General features: G+C 32.7%; 2 protein-coding genes across 8 annotated transcripts; both read left to right on the top strand.

The window, feature by feature from the left end:
- Window positions 1–37: 37 nt before the first annotated feature.
- On the top strand, window positions 38–4,397 carry LOC111701056 (sesquipedalian-1-like). Of its 2 annotated transcripts, XR_002765131.1 has the most exons (4): window positions 38–240; window positions 2,388–2,543; window positions 3,117–3,938; window positions 4,170–4,397. XR_002765131.1 is itself a non-coding variant. In XM_023472178.1 (3 exons), exons 1-3 carry the CDS (start codon window positions 154–156, stop codon window positions 3,522–3,524), a joined length of 651 nt encoding a protein of 216 aa, XP_023327946.1. In that variant the 5' UTR covers window positions 38–153; the 3' UTR covers window positions 3,525–4,397. The 2 variants fall into 2 exon arrangements, 1 of the variants encoding a protein (XP_023327946.1); XM_023472178.1 differs by having other exon boundaries at window positions 3,117–4,397.
- Window positions 2,400–22,254, top strand: LOC111701053 (solute carrier family 12 member 9-like). Of its 6 annotated transcripts, none has more exons than XM_023472172.1 (23): window positions 2,400–2,410; window positions 5,288–5,355; window positions 5,477–5,608; window positions 7,134–7,199; window positions 7,651–7,909; window positions 8,587–8,751; window positions 9,585–9,707; window positions 10,489–10,756; window positions 11,016–11,170; window positions 12,163–12,387; window positions 12,612–12,736; window positions 12,829–13,027; window positions 13,464–13,667; window positions 14,063–14,101; window positions 14,174–14,282; window positions 14,917–15,025; window positions 15,543–15,650; window positions 16,563–16,704; window positions 17,225–17,294; window positions 19,312–19,358; window positions 20,305–20,380; window positions 21,210–21,432; window positions 21,699–22,254. In XM_023472172.1, coding segments are annotated over exons 3-23 (2,766 nt in total). In that variant the 5' UTR covers window positions 2,400–2,410; window positions 5,288–5,355; window positions 5,477–5,555; the 3' UTR covers window positions 21,700–22,254. The 6 variants fall into 6 exon arrangements, with proteins under 6 accessions (XP_023327940.1, XP_023327938.1, XP_023327939.1 ...); XM_023472170.1 differs by having other exon boundaries at window positions 21,610–22,254; XM_023472171.1 differs by having other exon boundaries at window positions 21,588–22,254.
- Window positions 22,255–22,564: the final 310 nt, after the last annotated feature.

The raw sequence follows: 22,564 nt of genomic DNA, 5'->3' as shown, positions 1-22,564 counted from the left end.
CATCTATGTACCATTTATGAATTTTATTGTGATATTTGTTTTGTTATCAAAGTTAAGTATACTTTCAGATGAAGTAATATGTTTTGCTAAACTGCAGTTCGGAGGTTGTATTGGAGCTGAAGGCTGAGGGTTGGGTGTATCCAGGTATCCAGGATGAAAATAAATGAGAAGACTCTGGTCAGCTATGCCTGTAATAAACTGCCTCCTGATATGGAGGGTTGGCTGTGGAAACGAGGAGAGGTAAATCTATCATTAATACTTTCTCCTTTGTGTTTCTCCAAAAAGCTGGAAAGGTATTAAAGAATTTATATTTCTGGTTCAGATAAAAAATTAAAGTTAAATTCCCAGATATTATTAACTTTTTCATGTTTAACCTGCCTTTAATCAGATTTTTCTCCTTTAATATTGTTAATATGTTGTATTATGTTTTTTCAAATATTGTCGTAATATTGTTATATATTGTATTTTTGGAAAATGTATGTTTTTATCCTTGGTTAAGGTGTTTCGTAACCAACGTAAAAACTTATCCTCAACACGGTTATGAAGAACGTAGAGACAAATAAGTTGGCAATCTATATTTATTCATCTCAAACAGGGGTTTTCATACTGAACAATACAGAACATTATAATTATCAATTTAAAGTAACAAAAATATAATTAATATATAATTATAAAATACAATTAGTATACCTATGACGCTGAGGGGATATAATCCTATAGTCTGAAAATATCGTCAATAAGTTTGTACTATGTGATGACAAAATGATGTTTATAAATAGAAACCAGTTCTAAAGTGTACTGCACTTTGGGGGCGATTTTAATAATTAACACAATAAATTTAATAATATTGACAAATCACATATCTATCCATAGATCCAAAAATATTCTTACATGTGTAAAAGTCTTTAATGGATTAGATGAAATTACTAAAGGGTTCAATACTTTTTTTTGTATAAATTGGCAGTGAGTTAGCATCCGCTATTCCAAACTCCGATACATATTTTTGTAGTTTTCTTGGAGATCCCTTTAACATAAATTTTATTTTTGCAAATATTACCACTCAAAAAGTTTATGAAATTCTGAACCTACTTCAAAGTAAAAATAGTTCAGGAACAGATAATATCTCAATTAAACTACTGAAAACAGTTATGCTTTTTATTATTGATTCAGTGGTTCATTTATTCAACCTTTCTTTACGCTTAGAATACATTCCAAACTCTTATAAATGTGCCAAGGTAAATCCTATTTACAAATTACAGTCTTCTTTCTTTCTTTTCTGAACTTTTAGAAAAAATTATCACTAAAGATATTTAGATATCTGAACAAGTAACAAGTTAGCCTACTCCCATCAGTATGGATTTAGACCTGGGCATGATATGGATTTAGACCCGGGCATGATATGGATTTAGACCTGGGCATGATATGGATTTAGACCTGGGCATGATAACGAACAGACAATTCTGCAAATTCTAGATAAAATATATTCTTGTCTAAATAAAACAAATATTCCTGAATACTTTATAGGAATATTTCTTGACCTAAAGAAAGCATTTGATACTGTTGAATACACTTTTCAAAAGTCACATGGAATTCGGAATAACATGTTGGGGTGCTTCTAAGAATAAAAAATATCATAAATATTAGGAATATTGAAAAAAAGGCTACAAGAGCAGTTTCAAATTCAAGCTTCAAAGCGCATACAATTCCACTTTTTGACAAACTAAATATTTTGAAACGGATATGATATCTTCAATTGAAAGGTTTAATTTTGATGTAAAAATACTTATAGTGACAATTAAAAAATACTTCAATGTCACTAGAAATAAAAAACTCTTGTTCTTTTAAACTGGTTAAAAAATAAATTTCTTGTGGAAAAAACATATATGTATCTGCGATTTGAATGTTCAAGATCAAACTGTTATTCATGTATTTCTAAATAAATAAAATAAATAAGTTCTGAGCTAGCTATTGACTATGGTTGAGCTACATACCCCCCCCCCTCTCTTCCTAATACCTCCAAAACACCTCCAATTGTATGATTTAAAAGTTACATCATACAATAACATCCGGGACTGCCATTAAATTCCCGTCATTAAGGTGTTTGTTTAAAAAAGTTATGTATGTAAATTATGTACTATAATATATCTATTTATCTTTCTTTCTATTTTTCTATCTATCTATCTATCTATCTATCTATCTATCTATTTACACAATTGCTTATTGAACAAACTGTATATTTCAATAAAAACGCTAGCAGTCTCCTTACCATATATGACGTAAGCTGTAATATATTAACTTTAATAATAGTTATGCCTAAATCTCGTAGATGCATGCAGAGTTTAATTCCACGGAAAAATCACTCTATGATAATGATAATAATATTTTAGGTGAATAAAGGGTTCCAGAAGAGGTGGTGTATGCTCCGGGGGAACTTACTCTTCTACTCAGAGAAAAAGGGGGATAAGGAACCCATTGGAGTAATCATCCTAGAGGGATGTACTGTAGAACTAGCAGAGGAGGAGACGGAACATTATGCTTTCAAGGTGGGTTCAATTATTTTACTACAACAGTGGCCTATTCAAGAGGGGTCATGATTCCGTCTGTTCCTTATTATTTTATTTATTGAGTTATAATTGAAGAAAAACTTTATAAGGAGAAAGTTGCCAGGATTAATACTCCCCCTCACAACACTTTATATTTCATATTTTATTCAACTACAAAGCACGAGATAATACAAATAAAAAATCACAATTTACTATGTAGTTTGGACCCGCCTAACCAGAGTAGGTTGATATGGTTGATGTCGAAAAAATTGAAAGGTTTATGATTCATGCCCTTTATCTTCATAGTGAAAGGGTTTATGGGCACTATACCAGTGTAAAGTGTTTAGTTGAATGTACAGTGTACAGTTAAATGTACAGTGGACAGTTAAATGTACAGTGTAATGTACAGTGTACAGTTAAATGTACAGTGTTCATTGTAATGTACACTGTACATTCCTAGTGTACAGTGTACAGTGAAATTACAGTGTACAGTGTAATGTACAGTGTACATTGTAATGTACACTGTACAATATAATTTACAGTGTACAGTAATACTCATTTCATATTTTGTAGTTGGTATTCCACACAGAAGGAAGAACAGGGAGAACATATATCCTGGGAGCCTCATCTCAACCTGATCTAGAGAAATGGATGAAGCTCCTGGCCTGCGCCAGCTACGACTTCATGAAGCTGATGGTGGTTGAGCTTCAGCATCAGATTACTGAGATAGAATCAGGTGGAAGCAGTAAGGCGGAGGGTTCTGGTGTCGGCGGAGAACCCCGTCCTCCGCCTCGAACCCGGCACAATCCCTTTAATACAGGGAAAGAAAAACATAAATATACATGGTTGGACTGGCATACTGGATACGGGGAGAGGATTCTCCAGGATAGAGAGGAATGGTTGGAACAGCGTAGGAGGACGGAGCAGGAGAGATCTCATCAGATTGAGATGTCCGGAGATAATTTATTGATAGTTCTTTAACCTGGAGCTCAAACCTAGTTCTAACCAAGATATTACAAGATACTTACTTTGCTGAGACGGATCTATATTTGGTCATGTCCGGTATTTGCTCCTTTGTTTATTTTACATATTTGCTCCTTTGTTTATTTTACATTGTATCTCTTAAAGAACAGGTTCCATATTTGTATTGACCAACCAGCAACCTTTTCTACATTTTTAGTTCCTGCATTATTGTTAACCTTTGTGTGACCTACGCTTGTTTTTACCTTTCTTTTTGTTTAATAGAAAGATGGTTTTTTGTGTCATTTTTCCATATATGCAAATCGTATGTACATTGTACAATTTACAATTAAACATTTCCTGAAAAAATAATTTTCTAGATTTAAAATATCATTTTAGTTTTGTTACACACGACCCCCTTTTCGAACTGTTCAAGTATAAATTTACTATAATTTAAACATGGGGAGTGGTAATCTATTAAAACCATTTCCTAGTTCTCAAGATGAACTTCCGGCTTAAAGTGTCATTATTTTAAGAGTTCTGTTCAAATTTTTGCATAAAGAATTTTTTGAGAAAAAAAGACAAATTTTTCAGTTAAACTATAAATGATTTTTATACTTAGATACAAATTTTTTTGCTCAATTTGGGAATATTAGTTTTCTTCAGAACAAGGACGTTGCTGAAAAACTGTAACATGACCCCGTTTTAATTTTAAATTTTAATTTGTTTGATCCTAAATAATCTTCATTTCAACAGTGATGTACAACGTACACTCAGTGTTATATATTTATCACTTGCGGGGAAACAACGATAACTTCGAACAGTACAATTTCTGTCACTCGAGGCCAAGCCAGTACATTAAATGGGTTCCCATTAAGTGAACATGAATCAAAGGTTAGAAATTCGAGGTAATTTGTTCTCTTAGAATTAATTAAAGCTGTAAAGGATACGTTGTAATGGATCCGGATCCTGTATTTGTCCAACTAAAACATATTATCCTTACAAACATAGTCTACTGCAGATTCTGTATGAATGTTTTCAAACTCTGTTCAATTTAGGCTGGGGTTCCTCCCAGAAACTGCAGTACACTTCGTTCTTAATCAAAGATCCATAGGTTCCCGGTTTATCATCCTTAATTAATGTTTTTATCTATCCTTAAAACAAGAAGCTTATTTTAAACCGGATCGGGATCAAAACATCCGGATTCTTTAAGCAATGTTTGTTTACAAAATGTTGTTCAAAATGTTTTTTAAATTGAGAAATATTAAATTCATTAATTGACTCATAAGAAGAATACATATTGAACACTTGTTCATACCCTCCTATAATATGGAAACAGTCAATATTAGAGGGCCAAGGTTTTATTATCATTACACAACATTCCAAGGAAGGGGGGGGGGAGGCACGATGACAACCATTACCCGACAGGTCATTTTTCTATACTGAAAAGTTTGAAACCTTGGTAGAATAACCTTAGTTCCTTTTTCGCACCATTTCCTATTCTAGTTGGGCCAATTAAAGGAATTCTATTAATTTGGGCATTTAATTTAAAATTTATGGGAGAAAACAATTTATATTTAGAAAATATTGTAAAAGTCCTAGATGGATAGTGTTGAATCACTGAAAACATTTTGTAAGATGAATCATTTAACTTTTCGTGATATTTATTTATTGTGATTTTAGTGTAATTATTAATTAATTTTATTCAGTTTTAAATATGTCATGTCTACAAAATGTAGTGTGTACTTTGGGTTTTATGTTTAGTTTTTATTCTTGTTTTTCAGAAATAATGTTGAAGGATTCCAGGGACTGATGGTTGGTTAAGAACCAACTATTAGAGTAGATTGAATAGGTGATCTTTCATCATCATTGTTTCATGTCAATTCATATCAATTTTGATATTTATTTTATTATATTCTGCTTTGTGGTTAGATCTACAAAAATATTGTTAAAATAATGTTTATTTTGACCAGGTCTAGTCAGAAACTGGATTAAACCTCTTTGTATATTCTTCCTGTGGTTTCAAGATAAGTCTGGGAAACATCTGATAAAATGGCTAATCCAGGGAGCAGTAGTAGATACGGAGCAACCAACCTTGTCAGCAGGTAGTAACCAATCTTGTCAGCAGATAGTAACCAACCTTGTCAGCAGATAGTAACCAACCTTGTCAGCCGGTAGTAACCAACCTTGTCAGCAGATAGTAACCAACCTTGTCAGCAGGTAGTAACCAACCTTGTCAGCAGATAGTGACAAACCTTGTAAGCAGATAGTAACCAACCTAGTGAGCAGGTAGTAACCAACCTTGTCAGCAGATAGTAACCAACCTTGTCAGCAGATAGTAACCAACCTTGTCAGCAGGTAGTAACCAACCTTGTCAGCAGATAGTAACCAACCTTGTCAGAAGGTAGTAACCAACCTTGTCAGCAGATAGTAACCAACCTTGTCAGCAGGTAGTAACCAACCTTGTCAGCAGATAGTAACCAACGTTGTCAGCAGATAGTAACCAACCTTGTCAGCCGGTAGTAACCAACCTTGTCAGCACATAGTAACCAACCTTGTCAGCAGGTAGTAACCAACCTTGTCAGCACATAGTAACCAACCTTGTCAGCAGATAGTAACCATTCTTGTCAGCAGGTAGTAACCAACCTAGTCAGCAGGTAGTAACCAAGCATGTCAGCAGATAGTAATCAACCTAGTCAGCAGGTAGTAACCAACCTAGTCAGGAGATAGTAACCAACCTTGTCAGCAGGTAGTAACCAACCTTGTCAGCAGATAGTAACCAACCTGGTCAGCAGGTAGTAACCAACCTTGTCAGCAGGTAGTAATCAACCTAGTCAGCAGATAGTAACCAACCTAGTCAGCAGGTAGTAATCAACCTAGTCAGCAGATAGTAACCAACCTTGTCAGCAGGTAGTAACCAACCTAGTCAGCAGGTAGTAATCAACCTAGTCAGCAGATAGTAACCAACCTTGTCAGCAGATAGTAACCAACCTTGTCAGCAGATAGTAACCAACCTTATCAGCAGATAGTAATTAACCTAGTCAGAGGTAGTAATCAACCTAATCTGCAGGTAGTAACCAACCTTGTCAGCAGATAGTAACCAACCTTATCAGCAGATAGTAACCAACCTAGTCAGCAGGTAGTAATAAACCTAGTCTGCAGGTAGTAACCAACCTTGTCAGCAGGTAGTAACCAACCTTGTCAGAAGGCAGTAAACAACATTGTCAGCAGGCAGCACCCAACCTTGTCAGCAGGTAGTACCCAACCATGTCATCAGATAGCAACCAACCTAGTCAGTAGAAAGGGGGCAACTTTTTATTTAGATTGACAGATTATGTTAACAGAGGTTGGAACTTATGTTTTAGAATACGCGAAGCCACAACGATTAATCTCAATATATCCTCTTTGGAAACTCTTTTTTTTTAATTTGATTTAATTTGCAAAAACAGCTGTCTCATAATCTCGCGCTCTATTATCGAGAAATGAGATCCCGATGAGATTAATTACATCCGTCCGCCGTTTAAAATTTACGGATTAGATATTTCTAAAGGGATTTACATTAAGTTGTAACCTCAAATTAATCATTTCTATTTATTAATATCTATTTATTAATATAATTGTTTGTTTAAGGTTGTTAACAAGAAATAGTTCTGAAGACATGGCTCAGCTTGTTCAAGGACAGCGAACCCTTTTCAGGTCTCTCGACTTTATCATTCTGTTTAGTTCTAATTGTTTGTTTTTAATCATTTTTACTGCAATGTTTGTTCGTGTGTGTGTGTGTTCAGTGTTTAGGATCCGTTAGATCCGCAACATTTTGGATCCATGGATTCACGGGGCAAAATACAATTCCAAACCTGTTAAAAATGTACACAAATTTCAACTGTTTACTAATGAGCGATTATTTAAACTTCATAATCTCCGAATGTTTTAGCTTAAGAATGAGCGAAAACAAAAGAAAAAATGAAAACTTTTTATCTGTTCAAAAGATCAGTTTAGAGGAAATGTCCAATGTTCATGACCCGGATCCGGTTTTAGATCCAGATCCATTTTTACAGGGGGAATCCAGGACTGGATTCGCATCAAAATTAAATGGATCCTAGTTTTCGTCTTTACATTCAAGACAGAAAATTTGGAAATAAATTTCTAGATCGTTGAGTGGAGCTCCTGACAGAACCAACCTACTCCAGGATTCAACAGAAGAGGATGGAAGAACTCTGGGAACTCTCAAGGGAGTGTTTGCTCCTGTCTCACTATCCATGTTCTCCGCTCTACTATTTCTCCGTATGGGATATATAGTAGGGAATGCTGGGTTCTTGGAGACAGTTCTCCAGTTCTTGATTGCTTATACAATCCTAGTTTCTACAGTATTCTCAATCTGTGCTATTGCAACCAATGGAGCTGTCAAGGTAATACAAATATTGTCTCTAATGATTTAATAAAACTAAAACAAAAATTCTGATTACGCAGAATGATTTTTTACTCTGATACGAATATGAATCCCATTTATAATGTGTATAACTCTACACACTTATACATTGATAAACAATTAATGAATTATTATTGCACCAATGGTCTTATATGAGACTTCTAATGTCTATTTTACTCGACAAGTAATCCATTGATAACCTTTGATTTAGTTTTAAGCATTTTTGCCTATATTGTTCTTGTTTTTATTGTTTTTAAGCTTATGTTAATTATGTTAAAAGTAATATTGTAGTAATTTTCGCAACTAAAGAATTGAGCTCTTCCCACAAACTCTGATTTTTAATCCCTATATTTTGCAACCCATTGGCGTAGATTTTTGAAATATAAATAGGAATTCAGAGTTGGCAACTTTTGAATGGTGGATATCAGGATTAATGCTTGATCTGCCCTTTTTCTTAATCTCGAGATTAAAAAATACTTGTTCTCCTCTTGTTATTAATCTCCAGATTAATTACACGATCGGGATTAAGGATATCCGATTCTAAAGTTTTCAGCTCTGTTAGATCAAACAGTCTAATTTTAAAATACCGATGGTTTCACCTTTAGGTTTCAAAAATATAGAGATTTGTAACTCTCCGTTTACTTAACTGTATTCTAGGGAGGAGGTGTATACTTTATGCTGTCTCGAACTATGGGACCTGAGTTCGGAGGTTCTATCGGAATTCTTTTCTACTTTGCTAATGTTGTGAGCAGTGCTTTGTATGTAACTGCATGTGTGGAGGGGATTACAAAAAACTTTGGTCCTGAAGGAGCTTTTATGGAGGTACTTTAATTTATTTTCATGTCTTGGGAATTTTTATTCTATCGATTTTTTTGTAAGAAAAACTATTGTGAACTTTTAATGAACAGGAGGAGCAGAAATGCAGAAATTGTTTTTGATAAGTTTTTTTATTGGTCAAGGTTTGGGAGATTTAACCAATGAAAGATGAGGAATCTATAAGCTCAACCAATGAGAGATCTAGTTACTTCTTACTTAATTTAATGGCTGCAAAACAATGTGGTTCATAAACGCAGACGTCTGGTCCTTGATCTTCATATATAAAACAAACTTGTTGTTCAGTGTTCAATATGTAATTTCTGGTCTATGATTTATTTAATAAATATTAAGGCCAGCTTTAAATATATTTTGGTTTCTGGAATTTTTCAGTTTGTCAGCTGAAATATTTCTTTATTTGCAAATATGATAAACGTAAGTTAAACTCAAAAATTCAGAAGTTTCGGAAAAGGTCAAGAAATTAAGCTAATTACGTTGCGAAGTTTCAATTACAGCTTTAATTTATTGCATTGCAGTTGATAAGCAATAATAATTTAATTAAGGAAATTTTGCTTTACCTTAGGTTCCCAAGACCAATTTTGGTCTAAGGAACCCGTGGTTAAGTAAAATTTCCTTAACTTCCCGAATTTATCGTCTTTAAAGATGAAAATGGGCAAATTTTGTTCAGAAAAACTTCTCATGGCGGAAGGTTATTTTACTTAATTGCTGGAAAATCATTGGTCGGTAATCTTGATGTACAGGCGGTGAAAATATTTCTTTTTTATCATGGTTTGTCTAGAACTTGTTTTGTGTCGTAAAAAAAAATAATTTTGTTGTTTAAGTTGCTTCCTGATGGAAAATGGTGGAATATACTCTACTCGTCTTCCTTCAATATTTTCAACTTTCTCCTCTGTTTGGTCGGAGCAGAACTATTTGGGAAGACGAGCATTATTATTCTGGCAATTGTAAGTATTTCTTTATATCATTCTCTGTTAAAAAATAGATCTTTTTGTGAGAATTGTTACTTTTTAATTTAGTAATTTACTAACTGAAGTGCCTGCAGCGATGCCCGTTGAAGTTTTCGATTATTATTAGCCTATGTTACCCCAGGGTACCCATGGGTTCCCTAAAAAAAATTCAGCAAATTTGGTCCAGTCGGCTGGCCATATATAGCTAACATCTTTATATAAGAGAAGAGCTTTATTATATAGATTATTCTTCAATCTAATTTTTTTATAATTTTTTATATAATCATGAATCTATACTATCTATTTATGCAACTGTCTTGTTTTATTATGCGGGACAATATGCTTTTTTGGCCGGGATTTTTACTTTTTACCTTGTAAGGTTTAAATTCAAGAAAGCAAACAAGTAAGTAAAAATCACAACAAAAACATAATTTCCCAAATGATAGCACAAAACAGTTGAATATATAAATTTATTCAATTCAAGTTTCATACAAATTTGCGATTTTTTTTAATTCCGCGAAATAAAAAGGAAAACCTGCTTTGCCGGTATTTAATGTTACTTTTGATTTAGTTGATGAATCAAGCATTTATCCTATAATTTAAAAGTAACGACATTAGATATCGAGATAAGCGTTCAAGATATGAACGATACTCCAGATTAAAAGTAATGAAATCTTATTTTTTATATAGGTTGCGAGGATCAAAGACGATCGTTATGTCTCTTAATTATCATCTTTGGTATTGTTAAAACTTATTGAAATTATGATATTTGTTACAGGTTACTTTATGTTGTACAGGGGTAATATCCTCATTCTTTCTGGATAATTATGTTTCTACGGAGTACAATGTAACTATCTCCAACGGAACGGCCAACTGGACGGAGATAGTTAACGGAACCTTTTCCGGGTTGAGCTGGAACTCTCTGGAGGGTATAACTGAGCTGTGGTATCAGAACCTGTATCCAACCTATATCCAGGACTGTGAAGACTCCAGTGCTAAAGTCAGTTTCTTCACTGTCTTCGGAGTTCTATTCTCTGGAACCACAGGTCAACATTTAACAACGTATATAAAATATCAAGACCAAGATCAAAGAATTATCAAATCATCAATTTTACATATTTTGATAAGATGATATTTTTGGACAAGGGTTGAAGTATTCTATAAAACGTTGTATTATTCTTTATAAAAAGAAATGGGATAAATTCTATAGGGTAGTAGAAATGTTTACGATGTCGGCTATCCACATCATAAATTCACAAATCATGATTCCCTCTTAGATATTCTCAAAAATGTTTATTTATATAGGTATAATGGCCGGAGCTAATTTATCCGGAGAATTAAAGAACCCTGGTAAATCTATACCTCGGGGAACACTCTCAGGCTGTGCCTTCACCTTCGTCACATTTATTATTCTCTCCGTCCTAACCTCCCTCACATGCAACCCTGTCTTACTACACCAGGTATACAGGGATAAAGTACAATGAATACCAAAATCTAAAAACGCCCTAAGAGCTACAATGAATACCAAAATCTAAAAACTACCTAAAACTACAATGAATACCAAAATCTAAAAACGACCTAAAACTACAATGAATACCAAAATCTAAAAACGCCCTAAGAGCTACAGTGAATACCAAAATTTTAAAAATGACCTAAAGCTACAATGAATACCAAAATTAAAATCGACCTAAAACTACAATGAATACCAAAATTTAAAATCGACCTAAAACTACAATGAATACCAAAATCTAAAAACGACCTAAAACTACAATGAATACCAAAATCTAAAAACGACCTAAACTACAATGAATACCAAAATCTAAAAACGACCTGAAGTTACAATGAATACCAAAATCTGAGGGTTACATTCGATCTTGTGCGTTAAATGTAATCTTCTTAAAGAAAATTAACAATTAATTATATAATTAAAATGAGTTATAGCTGGAAAGAATCATGAATGATAGAAAAAGACAGAATAAGATCTGTACAGTCGTCTCTAATGTCTTATTCTTTGTGGGTAGCCCTGTAACCTCATTTTTCATATTCAGTAAATGAAATTATTTAAAGAGATATGTTTAATTGTCTTTTTGTCCAGATTCAATCAATATTACAGTGATCCAAAGGCTGCAAGCTCTTCCGTAAACATAGTTTTGCTTCTTATTAAACTTAAAGTACTTTGTATTTCTAAATTTAACATTTACGAATAAAAATATAATTCAGTTAGTGAGATAAAATCAAAGGCCAAGGCGTTGCGATACTTAAAAGTCGGCCCAGTCTTAAAAAGTGATGCAACTTTTCATAGCAGTCTGGATCTTTGTGATATGTAATACAGTAAAGTATTGTTGACTCCATTGTAATATAATGTATTGTCGACTCCATTGTAATATTATGTATTGTCGACTCCATTGTAGTATTATATATTGTCGACTCCATTATAATATTATGAATTCAGGATTGTATGTACATGGTACATTTTACTTTCTGGAAATGGTTGGTTCTCATCGGAGTAATATTCGCTACCTGGTCTGCATCCTTGAGCAACCTGATCGGAGCCAGCAGGGTTCTCCAGGCAGTAGCAGAGGATACAATGTTTGGTCCGTTCCTTCATTTTATACTCAAGGGGAAGATTAGTAACAATCCAATTGTATCCGTCCTAACAACATCGCTCCTGGTTCAGGTAGCAGTCAAACAATTCTATCTCTTAATCTTTCTAAAATGCAACCTACGGAATTTTAACAAATATCATACCACAACAAATATGAGCTTTTACAATTTACGCGAGTTTTTTTAAAATTTATGTTTAATTACGTTTTTGTTTTATTGTTTTTATTCAGTTATTGAATGATTGTCAGCGAAATACCATTCAAGAGTTGAAATAATAAGGTTTAATTTATATTTCAGATTTGTTTCTTCCTTGGTGGTTTGAACCAAATTGCGCAGCTCTGCTCTGTTTTATTTCTTCTCTCCTATGCTAGTGTGAACCTGGCTTGCCTGGGTCTGGTTCTCTCCTCTGCTCCGAACTTCAGGTACGTGCAGCGTGGGCTCAGTTTTCGTGCATTTTTTCTTTTACAAAAATCTGTCGCATTTTTTATATTAAACGATTTTATTTTTATTTTAGACCTGCGTTTAAATATTTCTCTTGGCACACCAGCCTGGTTGGATTAATTGGAACATCTATCATGATGTTCTTAATTTCACCATTGTTTGCTGCAATCGCGATCCTGCTCTGCCTATCCCTCATCCTTGCCTTGAACTTCCTCTCCCCCGCCAGGAACTCTAACTGGGGTTCCATCAGTCAAGCTCTTATATTTCATCAGGTTGGAATTGTAAACTGTTGAGTCGACTGTAGAAGTTATTTTAAATGAACCTCTATTTTAAATGTTACATGCCCTCTTGGAAAGGATATAACTCTTTAAACGTTTATCCAAGTAACATAAGGCGGATTTAAACGTTTATCTAAGTAACATGAGGCGGATTTAAACGTTTATCTAAGTAACAATAAGGCGGATATTGTCGTTTTTTTTATCTTGTAGAGATACATTTTGTCAATCACTTTCTTGGTGTCTGCTGCATAAATCTCCAAGTCACTTTTAAAGTACAATCCGTAATTGAGACTGTCAATTTTTAAGACAGAAAAACAAAGATATCCGTTAGTTATGTAATGGTGAGAATCGGTGATGTTACTCTTCTCACATAAGGGATGAATCGAAATAATTTTAACAGTTTTGTTAATGTTAAACTATATCCTCTTAGGTTCGGAAGTATCTTCTCCTGCTGGATCCTCGTAAATCCCATGTCAAGTTCTGGAGACCTCAGATCCTTCTCCTGGTTCATAATCCCCGGTCTACCTGCGCACTCATAGATTTCGTCAATGCAATGAAGAAGGGAGGATTGTATGTATTGGGTCACGTGACCTCAGGAGACCTTGCAGCAGTTGAAGAGGATCCTATTACTAAGGTAGGTTGGGAGAGTAGAGTATGTTCACAGTTCAGGTAGGACAAAATATTCAAATCAAATAGGACTAATGTAACACCGTGAGGACGATAGTAGGACGGGTTTAATCTGGGTCGATAGATCATTTTAATAAGTAGGACGAATTACTGAACGAGTATACTCAAGTAGGACAGAATATATCTACTCATATATTACGGAGTAGGATCAATTAGTATGAAATATATTTCAGTATAAGCATAACACTTAATTCCAACGATCTAAGTGTTATTTTATTATTTTAATTTCATTTTCATTATAATAAAGTCCCAAACACGAATTACGCGAAAATCTAAGATTTAGCCTAATTTGTTTCGTCAAAATTTTTTCCTAACATTTTTATTTAACATTAAATGTTTTAGGAATATCCAGATTGGTTGGGACTAGTTGATCATCTCAAGGTTTGTAACTTTTACAACAACAACAAATAGTTTTGTCCAAATTCGTATTTTTATTACTTTTTGTCTTTCCAGGTGAAAGCCTTTGTGGAGGTAACGATGGCCTCCAGTGTGAGGAACGGAATAGAACAATTAATCCGTGTATCAGGGATCGGAGCAATGAAACCTAACACTATTCTTCTAGGTAGGTCAGGCTCATCTAGCTTAACCTAGAGATTGATTATAACATAATTTTACTTAAATATTTGTATATTCTATGTTTGATTAAATTATTATTAAAAACACAGATTATTTTTCCATTTTATAGCTGAACAATTTCTTTCTTATTAAGACGCTTCTAATTGAAATATTTCTCTACATCTATATATACATTATATATACTTTGCTTGTCTGTCTGTTTGTATCCAATAAACGTCAAAACGTCTAAACCGATTGGTCCCACATTTTTTGTGGCAACGCACTTGACCCAGGGAAGGTTTTTAGATTATTAAAAGATGAACAAATTTTCTCTTAGAATAATGTTGGCATTTATTATTTTTGAAAATGTAAACAAGTCTGCAAAGTACAATTAAAAAAATGGCAACTTGAAGAGCAACAGTTAAATTTGTTACTAGAAAATGGAAGCCTAGTCTCATTAGTATTTTATGTTGGAGTCAATTTAAATGATCCAAGATGAGTCATTTTTTAAACCTCCCCCCCCCCCCCCGCGAAACTGGAAACATATTTTCCAAATCCTAAAAGTTTCTGATAGTTTCCTCTGCTTATTTATCACTCTAAGGATTTCCTTTTATTCCTAAAACTTATTTAATCTGTTTCAGGGTTTAGAGATGACAGTGTTCATTCGGACGATCTGATCAGTTCCACTTCTCCGTACTGTGATCCAACCTTTCACGATGCTTTTCCGTCCATAGACCAGAACTACAACAAGTGGGGAAATTATTTAAATTTTTTTTAAGATTTCCTCTAGTTTATTTTTTAATGCTTTTTTAACAATTTTTTAAAATCCTTTGAAGAGTATGTACGATTGTATCCAGGATATAAACTCTTGTATATCTAGGATATATTGTGAAGAGTATGTACGATTGTATCCAGGATATAAACTTTAAGATATCTAGGATATATTGTGAAGAGTATGTAGGATGTATCTAGGATTTATACTCTAGTATATCTAGGATAGTATATCTAGGATATCCTGTGAAGAGTATGTAGGATATATCCAAGATATAAACTCTAGTCTTTCTAGGATATATCCAGGATATAAACTCCAATATATCTAAGGTATCCTGTAAATAGAATGTAGGATGTATTCAAGATATAAACTCTAATATATCTAAGGTATCCTGTAAATAGTATGTAGGATATATCCAAGATATAAACTCTAATATATCTAAGGTATCCTGTAAATAGTATGTAGGATATATCCAAGATATAAACTCTAATCTAGGATATCCTGTGAAGAGTATGTAGGATGTATCCAGGATACCTTGAAACTACAGAAAAATATAGGTTTGTGTAGAAACTTCCAACTCTTGGACAGAAATGAAGTTTTCAGGTAAACCAAATTTACTCAACTTGTAAAAACATTATTCTGATCAATCATAATCTCTCCCGAGCTGAAAACTTTAGAATTGTCGATATCAAGATCGATAATTAATCTCCTCTTTTTATTCATCTGCAGTCGAATTTAGTATTACATTAATAATTTAGAAAAGTGTCTAAAGTACAACCAATCAGAATTCTGATTGCAGAAACCGAACAGCTAATCAAAAGCCGAGTAATTTTGCGCGCAAAAATGAGAGAACTCTCATTGATCGTAACTTAGCTTAGATATTCTAAAGAGAGGTTTAAGCAGAAAATCAAAAGTTTTCAAAGTGGATATCGAGATTAAGGTATCGGGATTAAGGGTATCCAAAACAGTTTTCAGCTCCGGAGTAATTATTTTGAATTGAAACTTTCCAATAATTATGTGATGAACCTAATAAAAATAAAAATTAATCTTGGATTGATTCTACAGGAGATCGTAATAAACATGGGAGTTGTGTAAAGATTCAAAATCGTTCTTTAACTACGCGGCATTTTTTCTTAACCCGAAAAGTATCCAGAAATTTAAAATTCGGATCTTGTTTCTTATGTTTCTTATTCCTTGCTTGGTTTGTACTTTGATTTTGCCAGATATATTAGGAATATTTCGCGTACATTTTTTATTACTATAAAGACTTCTGGAAGTTGAGAGTTCTTCTCAATTTTTCTATTCTTTTTTATAAAGAAAAAAAATCCTTTTTTAATGTCTAATATAAAAAAATGTCCATTCAATTCAATTGTGACTCACTGTAAAAAAATTTCAAAACGATTATTTATTTTCATATTTTCTATTTTTCAACCAGCTTATTTTACTTATGAGAAAACCTAAATTATTATGCATAATTTTTTATTTTAAATCTTTTTATATTTTCTATATTTTTAGTTCCGAGTTAAAGTACCGTATACGGGCTGGAAGAAAACGTTACCTGGATGTTTGGCCGGTCAACTTCCTGAGCGGAGAGGATACAGATATTACAGATAACACATCACTCTTCCTCTTCCAACTAGCCTGTATTGTTAATATGGTGAGTACTTAGTAATAAGTAAAAATCCACTAAAAGTGTAGGTTAGCCACTTATACAGTACATAATCTATAATCATATCTTCCAAACAAACTAAATTTGGAAAAATATGAAAATGATTTTAAATTTCTTTGTAAGATGATGCTTTATCTTATTTAATGATTAGTTTTTAGTCTATTAGACCAGATAGAAAATATAAATCAAGGCTGGAAGATCATTTTTCAAGAAAATCATTTTCCATTAAATTACCTTTCATCCAATACTTTTTCATTAAATTATTTTCCTTACACCCTTACATTAACCTTTATCTAAGTAACAATAAGGAAAATACCGTGTTTTTTTCTCAAAAAGTGTTAAATTCGGTTAATTTCTTCCATGTCTCTAAAAATCAAAAGTGCAAGTCAATTTTATACAGCACTCGCAATGGAAAGTAATAAATTTGTAGCTAGACAAATAGGATATTTTGTTCATCCTTGATCAGACAAAGGTTTAAAGTGTAAATCAGAAATGTCCCTATTTCTAGGTTCCAAAGTGGAGAAAGCATCAGCTTCGTGTATTTATGTGTGTCAGGGCCGCAGATTCTGATATTGCAGGTTGAAATCTAGGCTTTTATTTTTTTATTTTAGTCTCTTTTATTATCGCTTCTTTTAGCATAGTCTATAGTACAGGGTTATCCACAAAGGATGAGACTGTAAAGACGACCTAAAACTCTTTAAATCAAATGATTTCAAGGTTAAATTAAGTTTTCTACCTTGAATACAATCTTATTATGGCTTATATACTTATTATGAAAAGAAAAAAAAACAAGTTTAAAGTTGCAGGGAATCATTAATATAAGGAAACAGATAGCATCAATTCTGTACAGTTGTCTCTGAAGTCTCATCCTTTGTGGGTAACCCTTTAGCTCTTGAATACTAAGGTACTAATGCAAGGAAAGTTAATTGCGGTTGCGTATACTCTGCGTACATATTGAAACCAGTTCTCTCTGGGCGGTATTTGTAAACAAGAATAGATGCATCAGTGTTCGTTTAGTATCCGAGGAGGTAAAACGCATTAAATTTTGATAATTTTGAAAATTCGCATAATAGTTTCCAATGACCAGAATATTTCATAGATTATTATTGTAAAAATGGATCCCATGTCAAGCAGTGACATCCGTCTCGTGTTTACTTTTCCGCCCAAAGACAGTACTCTACAGTACAAAAAATGCGTACACCTCTGAAATAACGTTCCTTTCATTGGTACCTTGCATCCTTTGTGGGTAACCCTTTAGCTCTTGAATACTTTGTTCCTTTTAGGCTTGGTATTTACATCTAGTACTTAGTGACATAGCTTATAGTAATTTAGTCCCTACTGACTCTATCTCTTATTCGTGTAAAGTCGCCAAACTCCTTTTAATTTAGTCTTTGATTAGTTTTTAAATTCTAAGCTATGTATCATTAATGTTTTTGAAAAGTATCTTAAATTCTTAGTAAAATGAATTTAGTTTGCAAAGGATTATTCTAGTTTTTGAAAGAAAAATAGTTGAACATATCCTAAATCATTAAACCCTCTTGTATAGATAATACAGGTTGTATGTATGAACTATTATTGTTTACAAGAATGGAAGCCATTTTTATTGTTTACATTGCTAACAATATTCAAATAAACCTGACAAAAGAATGAATAAATATAATACATTTTTATAGAATAAAAAAATAAAATCATTTTATCTGAAATTTCTCTTCCTGCAAATAAGATTGAAAACCAGTGTTTAAGCTTAAGACGAGTTGAGCTTTAAATAACAAATAAAAAATCTTGCATGAAAATGTCCAAACAATAAAAAATCTTTAAATCGTTGAAATTCCCGTTTAAAAAATCCGAATCAAATAAAAAATATTCCCATTTCTAAATGTCCAATTTTATTTTAAATTAAATATCACTATAAAAAATGATTATTAATAGTTTAATGCCGTTCTCACTGAACCCCGAGGCCGAATTTAAAGAATTTGAGCCGCGGCTCAAATAGGGTTGGTTCCACTTTAAATCATGTTCATTGTTTCAAGACTTAAGCCGGTGCTCAATTGAAACCGGTTTTTGGCGAATTTTAGACGCAGTTCAAATTCATTAAATTCTGACACTGATGTGTTTTTATTATACAGTGCAATGTTAGGAAATGATAGAAATGTTTTGGTTTAAGTGCAGTCGACACGCAGTGGGACCAATACAACTGTGGAATACAACGAGGTTATAGTGTATAGAGTGATGATGTACGCTAATTGTACTGGCCACTTACTCCACTTACTTACTGCGAAATCGTACTGCTGTATTTGATGTTTGTACTGTATGATTAGACCATAATCTCCTTACATCATTTATCAGTAAACCTTCTTGATTTTACACTTAAGCTGAATAGAAGGGCAGGTAGTTAACGACCAGCCCTCCTGGTGGAATATTAAGAGTGCAGACGACTGGTCACAAGCTATGATTTTAAATAGTCTAATACTGCAATGAAGCACGGCAATTTCAGGCCTATTTCAGGCCTATTTCACTTAATACATTGATTTTAACGGCTTACTGTCGTCTACGAATTCCACAGTTTTATGGACTGTAAATTAGTATATATTTCAGGAAAGGAAGCAGATTTGATTAGATTACTGGAACTACTCAGAATCAAGGAATTTTTATCTTCTCAATAATGCAGTCATTAAATCCTTTACTCTTATCTAAACCCTTTCATCTCTTCATTTTCTAGCAAACCATCATTTTCATAAATGGCTTCTTTCTAAATTTAATTTTTCTTTAATATCCAATCATTGTTTATTACGTTTTTCTTAAAAATCCAGTCATTGTTTAATACTCCACATTTCCCGACTACTTTTTGATTGTTTCTTACTGATTGTGGATGTTGATTTACTCTTGATTGTTTATCTAATTTACTGGATATTTTCATCTAGACTATTCTACAATATGAACATATATATTACAAACAAATAGTTTTTTTACCACCTAATCTTGGTCTTATTTATGTTTTTGTATTCTCATAGTTTCAATATTATTGAAAACTAGCTTGGGAACCCAGCGCTGCCCAGGTTACTCATAGTTACTCCCGCTGTTTACCCGCACTTGAACGATTTTACCGGGAAACTAAATTTTCGATATTAAAATCTTAAAACCAATCTAAGAACATTCCTGTGGGTCTCCCGAGTTCCCCAATCAAAATTTGGGGTAAATCAGTCCAGGGGTTTCCAAGTTATGATCGGACAAACAAACAGACAGACAAACAGAGATTACAACTTTATATTTATATAGAAGATACATGAAGCAAGTTTGAAATCGATTGATTTTTTCAAGTTAAATCGAAAAATCCAAAGAAATTCGAAATTTAAGAAACTTAAGATCAGTATTTAAACATGTATAGTTCAGTAAACCTCTGCATATATTTGCCACGAGCTCAAATTTTCTAATCCCAATATCTTTGCAACTTGGTCATGTAAACCTTTGATATCTAAGGTTTAGGACGTTGGGTTGCAAAGATATAGGGTTTAAAAATTCAGAGTTTGTGACAAATACTCAATAGTCAATTCCTTTTAAGAATAATGAGAAGATAATTAAAACTTGAAGGCTGAGACTCATGTTCTGATTTGGGATCATTTAACAAGTCTTTTCCAGGCAGAATCATCTCAAGTTCTGACTGAGGGTAAGAATACAATATTACTTTATTTGGTGATAAAGGCATTTTTCAAGGGGAACTTTTTCCCAAAGGCAAAGTGCATCTGCTCTAAAGGAAATGTCACGTAATTTTAAGTGCCCCCCCCCCCCAATTAAAAAATTGAATCATGATTCATTACCGTATCATTTACACCTTTATATAAGCCAATATTTTATGTATTAAACTTGATCAATAGCGTTCCTTCTCTATGCCGCATTAAAATTACAAGGCAACTGAGTTCACGTACTTTTGGGGACGATATGTTGGCCGCTAGATGTCTCATGCAAAATTCTTATCTGTGTAGATAGATATTTCTCCGTACATTTGACAACCAATATAGAAGACATCAAGTTGCCGACAAATGTAGTTTATGGAAGGAACGGCCTTTGTAATAAAGACAAAGGTTTAAAGGGTACCGTTGTGAGTCTGGCGTGCAAGTTTTTATATAAAGGATCACTTAAAATTACGTGTACAGTCCCGTTAAAGCTACCAAGCTTAACACTGTAAAAAAATTGCCGCCCCTAAATGCAAAAATTAAATTTAGATTTTTTTTTGCTTAAAATACATTTCTTGAATTCTAAGTTTTGTTTAAAATATCCCAAAATGCCACAATAAAAATATACTTGTCTTTTTCTCACAGAGAATATCTGAAATTTAAAAAGTTTTTAAATAAACTGGGTGAGTGTTTAGGATTGAAATTAATAATTAATTACTTCTAGAATTGAAATATAAATATTATATGAGTGTATAAAAGTATAAACTAAAAGAATATATTTATTTCTAGGATATGTAAAGAAATAAAACTGTTTATTTGTAGAATGTGAGGAACCAAATATCAGTCAGGAATATCTCCTGGAATCCAATGAATTTATTCGTTCTAAGTGTGTTGAGACAGCTGTATCCTTTATATACCTACCCCGGCCTCCTGTATCTCCAGACCTTCATGTTCAGTATCTTCATCAGCTAGATCTTCTTACTAGAGGACTTCCTCCATCCATCCTTGTACATGGAGTTAGTCCTGTTATGACAACTACTTTATAGTAGATTATTCTATATTTTCTTAATTCAATATTCTCTTAAATCCCCTCTCTAATCCCTTTTTCCAGTCAATTCTTCTATCCTTTCATATTTTTATCCTCCTTTATTCCTTTATTCTTGTATATTTCCCTCTCTTCCTTCCTCAACTTTTTTAAAGAAATAAGAAAATATCTGATTAGCTGATCAAACTTTACAACACAACTTGATCCATCCATATTTTCTAGAATTTATACAGTTCAGATTTTTACAAGAATTAACGAAATTGTAGATAATTTAAGATTATCTATAAGAAAATGATAATAAAAAGCAAACATAGTTGTTTACGAGAGAAATTATGCCAAAAAATGAAACCAATTTATTCCTGTTCTCTACCACGGCATTTTTGTAAATAATTGAGATTTTAGGTTTAGATTAAAGAACATAACTACCCCCCCCCCTTACATCTTTTTCTCTTTTTTATTAATGTGAAAAATGTTCTTTTCCTTGTCACTTACAGGTTTCAACCAATTACTGATACAGTTTTACCAATAAGGATTATAGATTTTAATTAATTTATATAATTATCTAAATTATTCCCAGTGTTTTAAGTATTTTAGATTTTCCCCTGAAGGGATTCTTCAATGTTTTTTTAAATTATTTATTTTCAATTTATTTTAGGAAAACCAAATCAAATCTTCACAAAGTTTTTTGCTTGTGCTTGGCTAATCCGCCAGAGATAAACCGGTTTTTCTGTTGAAGATCCGTTACCTGTACTTTTCATCAAATAATCTTTTTACAAAATAAACAATAAAACCAAACGATTTTTTATCTCTGTTACAGAATTTTTTTTAGAAGTGAAATTAATTAGAGATTTGTAAAATAATTTTATTGCTGAAGTTTTTTAGAAATATTATAAAATTCAAGTTTCTTTAAGCATTTTTCTTTGTCAAAATTTGTTAAAATTGAGGCCCAAGGTTCTCTTATCCAACTCCAAAAGACGAATTTTGAATTTTTCAACACTTAAGTTATGAATGGTAAAAATGTATTTCACTGTTTTCTCGAACGAGATAAAGTTTCAGATAAATAAATGGCATTTTTTCTTTAATTTGATCAAACCATTTTCATTCCTAATATTAATGTCATTGTATAAAAATG

This window comes from Eurytemora carolleeae, unplaced genomic scaffold (genome assembly GCF_000591075.1).
Source record: "Eurytemora carolleeae unplaced genomic scaffold, Eaff_2.0 scaffold277, whole genome shotgun sequence".
Taxonomy (NCBI): domain Eukaryota; kingdom Metazoa; phylum Arthropoda; class Copepoda; order Calanoida; family Temoridae; genus Eurytemora; species Eurytemora carolleeae.
Note: the sequence above shows the minus strand (reverse complement) of the source record. Positions and strands in the feature narration are given on the sequence as shown.

Coding starts and splice junctions, on each gene's coding strand:
- LOC111701056 (XM_023472178.1), top strand. CDS start 154: ATGAAAATAAATGAGAAGACTCTGGTCAGCTATGCCTGTAATAAACTG. Junction 241..2,387: donor GGCTGTGGAAACGAGGAGAG/GTAAATCTATCA, acceptor ATAATATTTTAG/GTGAATAAAGGGTTCCAGAA. Junction 2,544..3,116: donor CGGAACATTATGCTTTCAAG/GTGGGTTCAATT, acceptor CATATTTTGTAG/TTGGTATTCCACACAGAAGG.
- LOC111701053 (XM_023472170.1), top strand. CDS start 5,556: ATGGCTAATCCAGGGAGCAGTAGTAGATACGGAGCAACCAACCTTGTC. Junction 7,200..7,650: donor GGACAGCGAACCCTTTTCAG/GTCTCTCGACTT, acceptor ATAAATTTCTAG/ATCGTTGAGTGGAGCTCCTG. Junction 19,359..20,304: donor TGGAACTACTCAGAATCAAG/GAATTTTTATCT, acceptor TAAAACTTGAAG/GCTGAGACTCATGTTCTGAT.